The sequence below is a fragment of the Solea senegalensis genome, linkage group LG19 (genome assembly GCF_019176455.1).
Source record: "Solea senegalensis isolate Sse05_10M linkage group LG19, IFAPA_SoseM_1, whole genome shotgun sequence".
Taxonomy (NCBI): Eukaryota; Metazoa; Chordata; class Actinopteri; order Pleuronectiformes; family Soleidae; genus Solea; species Solea senegalensis.
Window position 1 is genome coordinate 5,098,593 of NC_058038.1, and position 17,086 is coordinate 5,115,678.

The 17,086-nt window shown below is 40.7% G+C and overlaps 2 protein-coding genes across 2 annotated transcripts; both read right to left on the reverse strand.

Annotated features, from left to right (window-relative positions):
• Positions 1-49: 49 nt before the first annotated feature.
• Positions 50-10,180, reverse strand: LOC122784742 (hemicentin-2-like). The gene is made up of 9 exons (XM_044050068.1): positions 9,964-10,180; positions 8,035-8,316; positions 6,785-7,111; positions 5,831-6,130; positions 5,508-5,753; positions 3,485-3,802; positions 2,653-2,880; positions 1,661-1,924; positions 50-1,549 (listed from the first exon to the last, which is right to left on the reverse strand). Exons 1-9 carry the CDS (start codon positions 9,998-10,000, stop codon positions 1,371-1,373), a joined length of 2,181 nt encoding a protein of 726 aa, XP_043906003.1. The 5' UTR covers positions 10,001-10,180; the 3' UTR covers positions 50-1,370.
• Positions 10,181-10,308: 128 nt separating this feature from the next.
• On the reverse strand, positions 10,309-16,754 carry angptl6 (angiopoietin-like 6). The gene is made up of 7 exons (XM_044051352.1): positions 16,502-16,754; positions 14,778-15,275; positions 14,267-14,407; positions 13,953-14,160; positions 12,066-12,259; positions 11,509-11,779; positions 10,309-10,738 (listed from the first exon to the last, which is right to left on the reverse strand). Exons 2-7 carry the CDS (start codon positions 15,255-15,257, stop codon positions 10,554-10,556), a joined length of 1,479 nt encoding a protein of 492 aa, XP_043907287.1. The 5' UTR covers positions 15,258-15,275; positions 16,502-16,754; the 3' UTR covers positions 10,309-10,553.
• Positions 16,755-17,086: the final 332 nt, after the last annotated feature.

Here is a 17,086-nt window from a genome sequence, read left to right on the forward strand (position 1 = left end):
AAATCTTACATTCATTGCCTTCAGTGTGGAATTAAGATAACTTTTAATGTGATGTTTATTTATTGTTTTATTGATGATTGTTTTCTCACATCCAAGAGCAGATAGTCACGTCAATACTGTGAAATCATACAGATAATAAAAGTAGTCAGTCAAAAAAATAATGTTTTATTCCATTTGTCCAATTCAAATTTGACTTTTAAGTCGAAAGGACACATTACTAACTAAAGAATTTTGTTAAAGATGGACTAACCCACCCACATCATGTGATTTGGAGTCAAAATACTGCATAATACTGCATGTTGACACATAAATAATGTAAGCTGGCTCACAGATTAAAAACATGAAGATGTTTTAGACCAAACGTATGCTCTGTCAGCTTAAAGAATTGGATATTTATCAAGTAAACAGAGGGTAGGGTGACTCAGATTGGACATGCTAACGACTAGCCACAAGCTAAACATGCTTTTCAAGGACACTCATTCAATAAATAATTTCCCCACTAGTGCTTGCATACTGGGACAAGAGCAGGAGTCCAATTGAACAGCATAACAATGCAAGATAGTAAAGCTGACAATAAATTCAGCCTAAAAACAGAAAAAAAACACAAAAAACAGTGTGTTTTGACAGAAAAGGTGTTCAAAGATGTGCTCATCCAATTTTAATCAACACTAGGTCAACACTAGCCTGGATTGACACAGAAATATTTTGAAGTTACTGGACAGTGGAAGGACCTGGAATGGCCATCGACGTGCTAACGATTAGCTGCTAGCTGTCCCATGCCAGTGCTTGGATACTGGGAAAAGGAGCAGCCTTGTCCAGTTAAATGAAGACAACCTACAACCGTAGTTTGACGTAAATCGAAATGTACAGAGTGACGGAGGCTGTAGTAAAAAGGTCAATGACAATTTCATAAAAAGATGCTAATCTCACAAGTAAAACACAACAACAGAAAAAATGGATACAGCGATAAACATGACTTGTGCTTGGAAAATATTTTTGGTAATCTTCCCAGAAGGCATTTCTACATCTATAGAGTAAGGAACATTGAAACAGATTAGGCCCCAAGCTAATATGAGGCCACCCGAGATTAGATGATTATTTGTTTTGTAGCAATGACAATTTTGTGAGATGCATCTTCAGCTATGTACAGAAAACTCCAGTGGCACCATGGTTGGAAACCCTGATGCCACAAGCTTGCTTTAGTTAGGTTTAATACAGGTCCCCAAAGTTTGTTAAAACGCCCCTGTAACACTGGGACAGTACCATTTAAAAAGAAAAAAATAAGAAAATACAGAAAATGCATGCCATTTTTTAGTTTTTTGTCCCAGAGTTGATTTAATCTTACCATAATCAGCAGATAGTAAATAATCCTAAACTTTGCTCCCATCAGACTTTGTCATCAAGGGAATATCTTTGTCGGTAATAAAGCTGTACTGTCCATGATTTTTCCTACATCTGCAGAGCACGAACAGGACGATGAAGAAGAAGATGATGAAAATGACGAGCAGCGGCCATAGGATGAAAGATAATCTGCGAACAAATGCCTGGCCTGTAAGACAAAGAAAAAAGAAAACAATAAATAACATTTTAACTTCTGGAATATTTATTATTTTGTATTTCAACATCTGCATGGCAACACCATGGGATCAATATCAGTGACCTTTCATCTGCAGTGTGACAGATCTTGACACAGTCCCAACTTCATTCGTGGCAACGCAGATGTAAACACCAGCATTGGTAGACGTGGCTACTGTCACTCTAATGCTCCCATGGTGCCCTCCAGTGGTCTGCATCACATTCACAGCAGAGGTGTTCTTCCACAGGACCTTAGGGACGGGGTTTCCCTCAGCATGGCAGTCCAAAGTCACATTCTCACCGGGGGTGAACTCCATACTGACGTTTCCCTCCTTAATCTCAGGAGCAACTGTGGATTTTAATAAAGAGGGCATGTTAACAAAAATAAATAAAGAGCTGTGTACAGGCGACCAACAAATCGACTCTTCATATACAAACATACTGAATGTTTGAAACACATTCAGGAACAGTCAAGGTAGTGGAAAAGGAAATGTAAAAATAAAGATATAATTGTCAGCACAAAAACAAGGGTTTTAAACATTTTTCTGTAAGAATAATTTAATCGTGAAATTTCTGTAGGTGAAAATCAGTTTTATTTTTATTAAACGTGTTTGTATTTTGCTTAATATTGCCATCAAATCTTCGCTGTGTGTAAAAACAACAGAGAGAAATGTATTTTATTTATATTTCAGTTCATTAAAAAAAATTGCTATTTTTATTGTTACTTCATCGCATTTTGCTTTGTCTGATGGATATGGAAAAGGATTAGGGCAACATGTGATGTGAGTGACTTTTCTTTTTTATATATATGTATATACATATATATATATGTATATATATGTATATATACATATATATACATAAATAAAAGTCACTCCCATTCACTCACATTCTGAATACATATATATATATATATATATACATATATATATATATATATATATACACATATATATATATGTATTCAGAATTCTGAGGAAAAAACAAATGTGGTCCTAAATTTCATCATCAAATCTTCTCTGTCACTTTAAAAAAAAAACGAAAGTTAGATTCCTATTGGGGAGAATTCAAACTTACACCAGACATCCAGAGACAGTGTGTGGTTGGCTGTTCCGTGCCGGTTCTCTGCTTTGAGGACATAGACCCCGCTGTCGTGCTTCGTCCAGCGCTGAGGTGAACCAATCTCGTTTCCGCCTTTAAACCACCTGATGGTGGGTGTGGGCGCCCCCTCTGGGTCACACATTCTCTGGACTTTATCATGCTCTTTAACCCTATACTGAGAGTCACAGGTGAACAGGGGACCATCTGTGGACACGGTGTGAAGATTTAAGACGTCAGAATTAGAACTAGAACATTTCTTAGAGGATATTTTGAACGTGTTCTCGTTCATTTCCTGTAGGAAATGTTTGGGGTTTTTTGTGAATTTCATCACCATAGTTACACAGAAAGGTTAGTAAAGACATATGGTTTGTTCCAGTTGCAGTCAGAAATCAGACATTTCCATCAACAGTTACCCTAGGATTGCAAGACCGGCTGTCACTACTGGTACAAACACTTCTACGTTTTCAGTTAATTCCTCTTTTGTCTTCACTTCCAGTTCCAATGGAACACAAAGCTGTGGGATTAGTTTTGTTTTGCGTCAAGATTCTGGCGAAAAAGTGAACATGTAGAAGAAGAAGAACACCTAAAGAAACTTATCAATGAATGCATACAATTACGTGTTAATGTGTGCTGTAACGTAGTACTTCCCAAAGTGTGGGTTGCAACCCACTAGTGGTCCTTGGAGGAACCGCAGATGGGCCTCAAACTGGGCTGTGAGAATGATCCCATGTACGATAAATTCTTTGCTTATGGAGAAACAAATCTGAACTAAAACATGTTCATATGTGTATGAGTGCGTTAAACTCACAGTGAACGACAGCCGTGTACGGTTCTGAAGACGTCGCGGGAACAGTTTGTTGCCCGAGGTGCAGCTCTGCGCTGCATCTGTACTGCGCGCCATCGTCGTCTCTCACAGGAATCAATGAGAAGTGTGAGGACACGCTGGCTGGAGTCACCAGGGTGGAGTTGAACCCATGTGTGCTCACTGTTTTGTTTCCTCGGTACAACGTCACCGTGAGATTCTGCACGGGAGCCACGTTGACGATGTGACATGTGAGGAAGTTCACAGTGTCCTCCACCATCAGACCATCGGCGTGCGCAGACAGCGACACGGCGTCTGGAGTCTCTGTGGATTAAGCAAAGGAACAGGAAGGTTATGATATTCCTAATGTTGTACATATACATTCACAAATCTGTTGGTTGTGTATAAGGATGAACTTCAATTCCACATAAAAATGCCACCAAGAAGAAGTCCTTTGACAAAAGAAGCGATGAAGCAAACGCATGATACTTTAAATGAAGAACAAATGCATTTATCAATTATATATTATATATTGTAATTATATATATATATATATAATATTTTCCATGATAATCCTGGCTAGCATGTGTTGCCTCACAGCGAGAAGGTCGTCGGTTCAGATCCTGGTTTACATGGTCTAACCATGTGTTTTCTTGTGTGCATGGGTTTTCTCCGGGTTCTCCGGTTTCTTCCCACAGTCCAGAAAACACACAGATAAGGTTTGGACCACAAACTGAAAGGCCACAAAAAAAAAGATTTAAAGAAACAATGACCATTAAACCCACCTTTATATGTAATGTGCATACTAATGTTGTAAATGCTGTAAAATACGTTTCCTTTTCCTGTGACTTTCAAAATGAAGGTCTGGCTGTGGAGAAACTGAAATGTTTGATGTGTATTTTGCAGTAACTTTTTTTTATAGCACTCCACACAGATCCTGAGCATTCATATGTCTCTTTATGTTTTACCTCATCATGCTAATATCACGACATTCATCTGTCACCTGAGCTGAGCAAGAGTCAAAATTTAGGTAACCTGTGAGGATGTCGTGGGCCAGACAAAACTGGTTTGTGGGCCCAAAAAATCCGTCCCCAGGACCGTCTGTTGCCCATATGCGCACTAAAGCTGTGTGCAGTTCAGTTCGGCACAGTATGGCTCCTATATTTTTACTTTTCCATTTGGAATAGTACCAAAATAATCGGCCCCAACCATTCCAATTCTTTGGTGTCCTCCAACAAAACTTAACTATGGGTTGCATGCAGGAATTACGAGGTGCCCCCTAGTGGTAGCATAAATAACAGCAATCTGGTGCCTTGGGTTTGTCGTAATCAAGTAGCTTCAATGAGGTTTCCACCGGCAGTTAGCTTAGTGGTTAAAGCGTTGCACTTTGGTGTGATCAGCATGTGTTTGTCTTTTACACACGCTGTTGTTGTTTAAATTATTGTCTGTGACTCGTCTATTTTTTAGCCCTTACCCTAAACTCAGTAACACTTGATCGCAGTTAAGTTGATGGGTCATATTCCGAGGTTGACCAAAATGAGCCATGGTTACGTTTCAGATAGAGGACAGCTTCATTCTTTGACACCCGTCCCTTGGGGTACCAGAGTAAAACGGTACGGTACAGTCAGCTGATTGGGCGACAGAAAGTTGTCAGTCCCTTGCGATCGGTGTAAAATATCCCATGGAGGTCTATTCTCATACAACGCCTAATTTCATCCTGAGACAAACCGAGCAGGACGAAAAAGAGCTGCTGGACGTCCTCCACTGTTGTCTGTTGTGTCGCTTTCGATGTATTTGTTTGTTGTCGCCACCAGGACACGGCCCACGCCCCGCCTACCAAGTAAACGATGTCAAAGAGAGAGCGAGGGAATGGTCGTTCATCTCTGCGTGTTTGCCCAGCGATGGACTGCCAACCTGTTCACCCTGTCAGCTGGGATTGGCTGCAGCCCCTCACAACCCTCATGTGGAGGATAAAGTGGTACATAATGAATGAATGAATGAATGAATGAATAAATCCCCTTGTACTCACTATAGACCGTAATGGCCGGCGTTGCTGAACAGCTGTGGCCACTCACTAGAGAAACCTGGCATTTAGGTTGTATGTTCCAGTCCTCCACTTTCTCCATCTTCCAGGTGGCAGTTGGGGATTTGTGAAAGCTGAGTACATTCGACTCTTTCCAGGACATTCTATACACATTTGTGGCTGTCGTGACACAGTTGATTGAAAGTGGGTCTCCAAACCTCACCGCCACTTTATCAGGCACCAAGGAGCAAACTATATAAAAAAAAAAACATTTTATCAGCATAAACCAAAGAACCAAACTTGTTTTTTTTCTATTCATGAACAATTACCAATTGGAGGTTCAGGTGGGGTCACGGCATCAGCAGGCGCTTCCACGACATCTTCTCTCACATACACATGTATGCGCTTGGTTGTTGTTCCCACACGGTTGGTAGCGGTGCACACGTAAGTCACGTTGGTGTTCACTTGGCTAACGTTGACGTAGCTTTTGTCTTCCGTCATATTCACTCCGTCGCGGGTCCAGTGAAATTCAGGAGGTGGGTTTCCCTTAGCGTCGCAGGCCAGAGTGACGTCAGCGCCCTGGGCCACGTGGACACCTTCATCGGCCGTGCCGTTGAGCTCAGGAGCATCTGAGGAGGAAAACCTTGTTAAGTTGTGCTGAGAAGAAGATGAAGAAGAAGAAGACAAGACACTTAACCCCAGGTTGCAGTGTGTGAAACTGCAGCTAATCAAGACTAGAAAAGCGCTATATAAATACAGACCATAATACCAACATGCATTCTTCTTCTTCTTCTGATTTTATTTGGTAGTAACGAGTAACAGCTTAAAGATTCCTCCTCGTGCAAGCAGGTTTTTTCCTCTCGCGTAAAGTGCATAGCTACACGCGTGGACTAATATTTTGACGGATTTACACTGTTGACTGAGTTTTGCGTCACTATACTGAGCCACCATTGCTCAATCCTGACTACTCACTTTTTTTAATACTTTTACTTCTAAGTACCTAATGATACCGAAGTACAGTAAATGTTATGTACTTTAAGACTTTTACTAAAGTAATATTATGACTTCAACTTCTAATAAAGTAATTTTCTGGTAACATACTTGTACTTTTAACCCCATGTTGCTCCTGAGAATGTGTGAATGGGTGAAATGTGGCAAAAACTGTCGAGTAATGCAGCTCTGAGTGGCCATCAAGACCAGAAAAGTGCTACATACTGTAAATACAGACCATTTACCATAATTGTGCAGATGAAAAACAAACAAACAAGAGAATATTTACTCACAGTACACGGAAATAACGTGCGGCTCAGAAAGAACAGGTTGTTTGGATCTGTGAGGCCCAAAGTCCAGCTGAGCCTCACATCTGAACCAGGCTCCGTCGTCTTCTCTGCTGATGTTGACCGTGAAGAGGGATGACTCGCTCACAGGTGTTCTGGTTGTGTTGGAGGTGAAGGTCTCTGTCCTCACCACCTGACTGTCCTTGTACCAGCGGACGGTAAGATTCTGGATGGGAGCCACCTCGACGATGTCACACTGCAGCTCGTACAGCGTGCCCTCCACCAGGTCGTTGACGTACTGTGTGGGGTACAGGTTGACCGAGTCTGGATTCTCTGTCAGAGCGGAAACAATAGCAGACGCCACAGATCACGAACTCTGCAACTCTTCGTTTAATTATTAGCTCAATGTGTATTTGCTTCTTCAGGAACGTTATTCTCTTCCTGTAACAGAACAGCTGTGATAACACGAAGCGTGTTATATTAATTCAATGTTTTAATGTAGATAGTACAGTCATACTGTATATGTGCACAAACAGGATATTGTGTATGAGTATATAGATATATACACACATATATATATATATATATATATACACACATATATATATATATATATATATATACATGTGTTTATATATGTACAGTATATACAGGATATTGTGTATACATATATACACACATATTTATCATGATATGCCATTCAGGAAATCAATTTAAGAATATATTAAATGACAGCCTGAATACATGTATATATATATATATAACACTGTATGTATGTATATATGTACTGTATATACGTATGTGTGTATACACAGTATATTTATATTGTATGTTAGTATAAATGTGTGCGTATGTACAGTATATTTGTATTGTATATTAGTATATTTGTGTGTGTGTTTGTGTGTATAGCATATTTATATGTGTATATATACAGAGTATACTTATATTGTATCTGTGTGTATGTATACATGCTGTATGTGTGTATATTCCGTGTATTTATATTGTATGTATGTTAATATACAGTTTTTATATTGTATAATATAAGTGTGTATATACAGTATATATATATATATATAGTACATATAGAAGTATATATATAGTATATTAAATATACTATATATATATATATATATATACACAATATAAATATGTGTATTTACATACTTTTCTTCATATATATATTACATCGTTTGACAGTAAAGATACAAAAACCACGCCTCTGTGCTGTGTTTGTATTTAGTTGCAGGTAAACTTACTGTACAGAGTGATTTCGAGGTCTTCGCTGCATTCAGACCCGTCGGGGAGCATCAGGATGCACTTGGCCGTCGTCACGTTCCACTCGGACAGAGACAGTCTCCAGGAGGTGAAATCGTCCTCTGTCAAGTTGGACTCTCTGTTTCCGTGCTTCCAGTACATCCCATCATGGATTCCATTTTCACTGGTGCAGTTCACCGATACCTCCCTGCCATATTCTTCTACCACCTCAGGTGGAACCAGTCTGAGAGTTGAGTTGTATACAGAACATGTGCTGTCCACGTCTGTCGATGGACAAAACAAAACAAAACAAAACAGAAAAACAACCATAAATAAGCCTCATTCATTCATTCATTCATTCATATTCAAACCCAGTGCCAAACAGGTAGTGTTTTCAGGCTAGATTTCATTTTAATTCATTAGCAGACCGTGCAGACCCAGAAATTCCTGGTTACAAACGTGGTCAAAGTTTCACTCTGTTGCTTTAAACTTTGACAGCAACTTCCACGTGTAAAAAGTGAGTTTCCGTTCAGAAAAAGCTGTACGGACTGCTGCAAACCACTTCACGCTTACTTCACACATCACGTCATACAGTGAGCAGCAGATCATTTTGGCCACATTATCACACCTTCCACTCCCTTTTTGAGTCTCACAGTTTTATTTACAGCCGTCATTTTTTGTGTGTTTCTCTCTGGTTTTTAAAACACAGTGCACGACATAATGTATTGCTTGTTCAATAAACCTAATAATGAAGTTGTAAATTAACATACAAATGGTGTATGATTAGATCGAATTGATGTAGTCTCACTATTTGGCAAGAATCCTTTTACTATCACTAAATTTTTTGATCTATACATGGTTTATACATAGGTTATTAATTAGGATGTAAACACTTGTAAATAATAAAATAAAATACATTTATGATGGTTTTTAAACATTGATGTAGTCTCACTATTTGGCAAGATCCCTTTACTACCATTGACACTACTTAGAGTACCCTTACAAATGATCTATAAATGAAGAAAAAATAGGATCTTATTTTATTCTTGTAAATAATAAAATAAAGACAAGTTACAGTGGTTTTTGCACATTGCTGCAGTCTCACTATTTGACAAGAATCGTTTTACTTCCATCACTACTATTTTGCTTAAAAACTAAACTTATAAATGCCTTATAAATAGGTCTAAATAATTGTATTAAGATAAGTCATGATGGTTTTACAGACTGATACCGTCTCACTATTTGACAAATCATTTAGGCACTACCTTACAATAGTACTGCAATAATACCCTAATCAGTAATCTATGAATAGGTCATTAATTTAGGTTATTAAAACCTGTTTAAATAATTGAATAAAGAATAACAATGATAATAATAATAATGAATACAGAATACATTCTGATGGTTTTTATACATCCATACTGTCTCACTATTTGGCAATATCCGTTTACTACTGTCATGACTTCTTTGCAATAAAACTACACTGATAAATCTACAAATAGTTTATACATATGTTATTATTTAGGTTATTAATGCCTGTAAATAACTAAATAAAGATAAGTTAATAATGTTTTTTCTACATGCCAAATAGTGAGATCCTATCAGACCTCGATTGGTTACTTTATCTCCTCCATCAGCCACCATTTTATACCTCCCTCACTTAAAAATGGCTAATTACTATTATGGGTTATAACCAATGAATGCTAATCTTTAACATTTAAAATAATAAAACTTGTAAGAATAGCAATAGTGACATATTATGGGCATACTATCAATGTGCAAAAACCGCTATGTTTACAAATAACCTACCCTAAATCTGAATTTACAATAAAAGGGTAGTTTTATTGTTTTCAGTTTATTCCTACGACAACGTGTAACACCTAACAGTCTGACACATGAGGTGCGGCATGTGAAGTATCAGTGTCACTCACCGCCGAGAAACAACGCGAGCATGAGAAGATGCAGCATCCTGAGAGGCAGCGTGGTGTTGGCGGGAAGGAGGAGGACGTGGATGGAGGAAGGGAAGTGCGTCTCAGGATAGTCCAGAGGACGTCCAGCTCCAGCACCTGGACTTGACTGATTCTGGCTCTGATGACACTGACCTGGTAGCACACAGTTAGATGAGCTATAGCAAGAGGAAAAAAAAAAACATAGGAGGGAATACAAGGGGAAGTTCAACGCCCCAGTTGACAGGAAACCGCGGAAACACAGTATCACAACCACAACTCTAGTGTGCAGCAACCGTTGGTGGCATTTTCCCTCCTCACTCATTTTGAGCAATCACTGTGTGTCTTTTCAAACAAAACAAAATAACTCTAAAAACTCTCATACACCAGCTAATTTGGTACAGTTTTATTAAAAAAAAAGTACTTGGCAAATTGGAAAATGTCGTCCGGAAATTGCAACACAAAGACGGTAACTTCACACCACTAACAAATGTTAGTCGATACACGTGGCACTGAGTGGCTTTCAGTCACCATGTAAAGACACATTTTTATTAAACAGACATCACAGCTCTATGTTATACAGGTTTTATCATCATGGAAACTTGCTTCAGCGAGTACGACCCCCCGTGGAACTCGGCCCAGTAGACCCCGTCCTGGTAGCGGCTGCGGTAGTGTCCGCCTCGGTACCACACGCCGTTCAGGTTGGAGTGAGCACACATGTGGTACCACCAGCCTCCCTTCTGGTAGTGCGCACAGTTGCCTGGCAACACACAAGAAGAAGATAACAAGCAGTGAGTCACAGGAAATGTCACTATGACAACAGAAGCTGCATTATCTGCACACGGCATGGTGCAAGTGACCCAATTTGCTTTTGTTTTTCCCCTCCCATGCAGCACCAATCAGTTGTCTGGAGGACATGGATTCAGATTTTATCTGATTGGTTTCATGCCTTCATTTGTGTGTGGAAATAATGCTGCGTTCCATTTAATATCAGTTCACCCCGTTCTGAAACGTGAACATGAAAAAAAATAAATTAATAAATAAATCTTTCGAGAATAAAGTCCCAATACTTCGATAATAAAGTCTTAATATTATGAGAATAAAGTCGTAATTTTATAAGAATAATGTCGTAATACGAGAATAAAGTCATAGTCTTTCAAGAATAAAGTCATATTAGGTGATCAGCTGCAAACCTGCATCAAGATGCGGAACACGGAGCATTTCATGGAGTTACATTTTGATTGGAGCTTCACAGAGAAAGAAATAATTCATCTCACCACATTTTAGAATCAGGACTTTGAAAAGATTGTGAAAGAAACTGAGTTTGTTTGGGAGAAAGAGTCACACAGACGTGGTGGAAATCATCTCTTTTGTGGAGGAGAAAAAAAGGCTGATAGTGTCACAATCGAATCGTTTAATTATTGCGTCTTGTTAATTGCGATGGACTTGTTAATTCCAATCAGAAGAATCCTTCTGGAATCAAGACACTTTGCAAACAGCGACAGACACCAAAACAGAAGCTGAGTAAACCTGTGTAGCTGTCCTTGTCTCGGTCCAGAGTGGTGAAGGCCTTGTTGTTGTGCCACGAGAGCGAGTCCCCCGCGTTGCCGTGGTACTGGCCCAGCCGCAGCCGGTACCAGTCAGTCTCCGGCTCCAGGCGGAAGCTGTCATACTCGGCAAACACGTGGCGGCCCTGCCAGTCCTCCAGAGCCACCCGCAGCTTGTAGTGAGCCTGTTTGGTCAGCCAGTAGAGATGCTCCAGGCCGAGCCAGTACTCTCCGTCCAGGTTTCCAAAACCTTGCTGTAAAACACCAGAGAGACCAGTGTTTCTCGGATTAGTTAAATCCATCTGTAGCATACTTAAAGGGGAATACTTTTGGCCAGAGAGTTTTTGTGTTTATAACCTGAATAGGATCCAAATTCATCAAAAATAATGAGAACCACGGGGAGAGAGGCAGCTGGATTGGACATCGGTGTACATTACATTAAGTACAATAGCTAAAGCAAATAAAAGAAAGGAAAGAGGGAAGGCCCTGTCTGGTTCCTCGTTAAAGGGGAAGGGTGTCATTCTTAATGGGTGAAATCACCTTGTACTGCTCCCACGTCCTGAAAAAGTTGACCGACCCGTCCTGTCTCCTCTGGACGACGGTCCAGCCTCCCTGAGCCTGACTCTGATCACACCAGGCCTGCATTAGGCGGTTAGCGCTCTGTGGGCGGAGCAGGTAAATCCCACTGGTGGTCTCACCTGACTCCAGCACATCCTGACAGTCCCGCCACGGTCCTGAATCAGGAGAAAACATGTATATATATATCTACTGCAAATGACAATATACAGATTTGTAACATTATGACATGCATGCACGTAAACTCTATTTACATGAATTGTTCCTGTTTATACATTAGAGAAAATATCCTTGCTCAGGGACATTTGAACTGCTGACCCTCCATGTGCAAGCCCAATGTCCTTCCACTTGACCATAGGCTGCGGCTGGACTGAATTTAATTGAAGCTTTGTCACTTTTTTTGGCCTCAGGAAAAAAACACCATGAGTGGGAATGTTGTTTATTTTGGAGTGAGAGAGATTCCCTTCATCACTGCGGCTTCAGTTTATCTGCTCAATAATGTTTTTCCTCCCACCGACACATGTTTATTGTCTCGTGTCACAGAGATAGAGTGATCCCTGAGGAGAGATGCGGGGGGGTGAGGGGGTGAGGGGGAATCTTGAGTGATAACAACCTCAGAGTCTGTTCCTAAAAGAGAGTGCGTAACACACACAGTCATTCATCAGAGCACACTTTAGTCTTGTTTTAACTATTTAAATGCTCTTCTTTGTCATGGCAGACATTCCAGCTGAGCAGGTTTGTATTTGCAGTGTGGTCACTGTGCTTGTTTGTGTGTGTGTATGTTCATTATAAAGCCGCCTCTGCTCTGATAAGAGCTGTTCTCGACATTGTTTACACATGTTTACATTCCCGTGGAGAGGATATCTGCCAGCGGGTCACTGACATCAGCCTGTGCTGTTTATCAGAGCTGTGAAATAACTCTTGACGGAAGGTTTACACATCGACTCTTGTCATCTTTCGGCCGAGCAGTCCTCTCTCCTCCTGTCTTCAAACTCTAGAGAAAAGTGCCATGTTCTTCCACTACACAGTTCCAGCACGACTCGACTCTACTTTGTTTTTCCATCAGTGATTTATTTGGCACCTGCTCTGGCAAAGGTTCCACGCGAGCGGCGCTGGCACTAAAATGTGACGTCGACACACTGTCGGCCACTGATTGGTGAGAGAGTGTCGTCAGTGGAAAAGTCACGGGCGCCACGTCCAACGCGAGAATCAAACGGCGCAATGCCGGTCAGTTAAGAAGACTTAAAAATCCAGAAAACATGTGTTAATCTCCAACATTTAGCTTAGTTACATACTTTACATTACTTACTGAATTACTTACACAAGTTTTTATTGAGTTATTTATCAAAAAGAATGACTTAATAATCTGTTTATTTATATAATGACTTACTTAGGTACTAATATAATAACTTACTTGCATAAGGAAGTACTTATTTATTTACTAACATAATTACCTACTTACTTAACGATTATTTTTGACTTTTCTGCTGAAGGAAACACATCATATTTAGTGTATAATCATGACTGGATGTGACCGTTTGACTTGTTGCTTCACACGTGTCACAGCGTACGTGTATTTGAGGAAGAAGACTTTTCTGCCCGGCAGCAGATCACATAGGTGGAAGTTTTGTTGTGTATTTTTATCTAGGATAGAAAGAAAAAAAAAACAGAATTTGTCCTCACACCTGACCTCATTCTTAAACAGGATATGGTTTGCCATCACCCTCATTTCCTCACTTCTGCAGCATCAGTGGTTGCAAAGGTCTGCCTCATTGGATATTTTGCTCCTGTATGATTTGGACATTTCATTGATTCTCTACAAACACTTTTAAAAGACGACCAAAGACGTACCTGGAGTCTTTGTGACAGGGAAACTAATGAAAGGGGGGTCAGTCGGAGTGTTGGCTGTAGTTCTGGGCAGGGAGTGAACTCTGCCTGTAGTTTCCTGCTGCTGTGGAGGAGCACTTTGGTCCCTTTGAACATCATTGGTCATTTTGTTGGCTTCAGAGCTGTAATTACGATGTACGTTAGGCTGGATTTTTGGCGGTTCAGTCACCACCTGTCCAAACCGACACAGAAACCAAACAACATCCTCAGCTCTTTTGTACAAAACCCGGAAACATTGTTTTTCTATCGCAATCTGGAGTCTGTGATTTGATCCCTACCACGGAGGACTGGTGGCTGGAGTCCCTGCACTGGCACTGCTTCTCCAGGCGAGCAATGAACTGGTTCTGGGAGCTCATCATGGACGTGAGGGCTCCATATTTCTTCTCCAGCTCCCTGTAATTACTGGACACCTGCAGTGCCTGAGATGATCCACCGACCAGAAGAGACAAAGGGGGAGTTTGATGAAGATGACATGAAAAGGGGCTTTTCAAGACACTTTGGTAGTCCAAGGCAAAGTGGACCTGGGGGCATAGGTTCTCAAACACACTTGGAAGGAAAGGGTGAAGTGAGGGATGTTCACCAGCAACATTAAGAACTGGGACCAGGCAGCACAGATTAGCAGTTGGACATGAATCAAACATCAGCTGTCTCCACCCAGGAGTAGGCAAAATGGGACAGCCCAAAATTGATTGGTGTGAATGTGAGAGTGAATGTCCTGTGATGGGACCCCGCGACCCTCATGTGGAGGATAAAGCGGTAGAAGAAGGATGGATGGAAGTCTCCACTCACCTGTGTAGAGGCGTTCAACAGGAGGTTCTCCACCCTCCGCTGCTCCAGGGCCTGGTCCTTCTTGCTGATGACTTCGTTCAGCAGCTGCGCGTAGAGCTGGGTGATGCGAGAATTCATGGTGTTGCTCTCCTTGCGCAGGGCTCGTACCTCCATGGCGAGGGCCCCCTCCTGGTCCAGTTGACCCCGCAGTTTCTCCAGCTGCTCCTGCTGTCTCCTGAGCTCCGCCCGCAGCGCTGCCACCTCAGACTGGTTGACGGCGTTCGCGGCAGCGGACTGCGTGTTGAGACACAGAGCTCCAGTCAGCTTCTGCTGTGGGACGATGAAGGTGTAGGAGCAGCGGCCTCCATTTGTACCCGAGGATCGCGATGAACGTTTCTGACTGTGGTCCACGTCCACTCCATCCTTCCGTCCTCCAGCTGCTGGGACGTCCACGCAGAGTGTGAGAAAAAGAGTCAGACCTATGGTCAGTGTCTTCTCCATGAATTTGTGTGAAGACACCTTGGACGTGGAGGAGAGGACACGGTTAGAAGAACTGCAGGAAGGACAATGACATGGTTACGTCCACCAAGGACGTTATGTTTTCACTGGTGTGTGTCCTTCAACTTCCTGTCTACAGTTTTTGACAGATCAGTTTAAAAAATGTTGTGATGGGTAGGCGATCACCAAAGTATGAGCCCATTCAATTTTGGTAATAATCTACGCACTGATAACGTCAGAAAAATAATCTCTTATAAAAGGGCAACACCCCAAAAGATTGTTTTTTTTAACTTAATTTTTTTTTTTAAATGAACTATTAATAACTTATACTGTAATTTAAATTTACAGAAGAAAACATGCTTACATTAAATCATTTTATCAAAAACATGTTAATACAGTAAACGCAAATGCAAACTATATATTATATCACTAAACATATTTAAATAATTAAAACATTAAGTGTTTTTAAAAGGATTTCCAGTTGTTAGAATAGTTTAGTTAAAAGCACTTTCACATGAACAAGTCAATCATGAATAATAATAACATTAAACCACATTATTAGATTCATATCTACATTGTTTCATATTTAATAATAAAAAAGTAACTTAAAATGTTTTTTTTACACGCATTATTAAAATGATTGAATGAAATGAAATGCAACCATAATAGTAGCCATAATAATAATAGTAGTAGAGTGAGGATCAGTTGTTTAGGAACATTTATGACACTTTTCATACAAAAACACACACTTGTGCGCTCGGGGGTGTGTGTGTGTGTGTGTTGTGGGTTCTTCACCAGATGTTTCCTCACAAAGTCAGAGTACACACACACACACACACACACACACGTTTCCTCCACTGGCTGGAATTTATGAGCAGGTCAACAGTGATGGGTGAACAGTCAACACAATCCAGCCAGTGTCAACACACACCTCCATCTCACAGTCAGCAGACGGGTCAGCTCCTCATCCAACCACATCCAACCTCATCCAGCCACATCCAGCCATGGTCAATACCATAAACATGAGTCCATACAAGTCGACACCGACAAACATCTGCAGTGTTCTCACTGAAAAACTGTAGAAATCCACATTTTGAACATCTTATTCTGAAACAACCTGCAGGAGAAGGTCACATGATTCCTGGAACCAACTGAGTATATACTGTACATGTATAGTATAATGACCAGTCCAAGGGTATTTACATTAAAGAAGATGATATTGTATAGAGAGATCATTCATTACTCACCGTGGAACCTGGAAAGTGTTTTGGACGTCTTTGCTTTGAGTTTAAAAATGTTTTAAAAATAAATCTTCCAGGATGCACAGATTTTAAAAATCACATCATTAGACGCTCACGTTAATGAGCGTCTTCTTCCAAATGTCTTGGTCTCGTTTCAAGAGCAAATAAATTCAGGTTGCGGCTTAATTTTAAGTAAAAACTGAAATGTCTTCCACCTCCTTCCTTGTCCCCGGGGAGTACGTTTGTCCCAGGATCTCTGAAGACGGAGACAACTAATTACTAACTGTCCAAACGGTGCCGCCTCCCAGCACTTGTTGTTTGACTGGGTGCAGAAATCCTGACGTCTCCTCCCTCTGTCATTAACCCGATGCCCCGACACAAACTCCTATATCACTGAGTTGCTGTGGTTTACATAACACGGTGCTTTTGGTAAATTGTCTAATCAAATAGTCTTGTTCATGGTTTTTGAACTCTTACATCACAACATGAACTATTTCGCAAAATGGAGCGACTAATTCACAGCCATATGTGTAAAAGCGAATGTCATTTTCAATGGGTAAACTAATACTTTCCCAGAGATGTTTGGTAAAT

Bases quoted from the DNA above. Each gene is read 5' to 3' on its own strand.
- angptl6 (XM_044051352.1), bottom strand. From the start codon at position 15,257: ATGGAGAAGACACTGACCATAGGTCTGACTCTTTTTCTCACACTCTGC. The intron at 14,408-14,777 runs GTGAGTGGAGAC...GGATCATCTCAG, and splicing joins TGTTGAACGCCTCTACACAG to GCACTGCAGGTGTCCAGTAA. The intron at 10,739-11,508 runs GTTTACTCAGCT...GTGTGTTGCCAG, and splicing joins AGACAAGGACAGCTACACAG to GCAACTGTGCGCACTACCAG.
- LOC122784742 (XM_044050068.1), bottom strand. From the start codon at position 10,000: ATGCTGCATCTTCTCATGCTCGCGTTGTTTCTCGGCG. The intron at 7,112-8,034 runs GTAAGTTTACCT...CCGCTCTGACAG, and splicing joins CCTCGAAATCACTCTGTACA to AGAATCCAGACTCGGTCAAC. The intron at 1,550-1,660 runs GTCACTGATATT...TTTGTCTTACAG, and splicing joins TGTCACACTGCAGATGAAAG to GCCAGGCATTTGTTCGCAGA.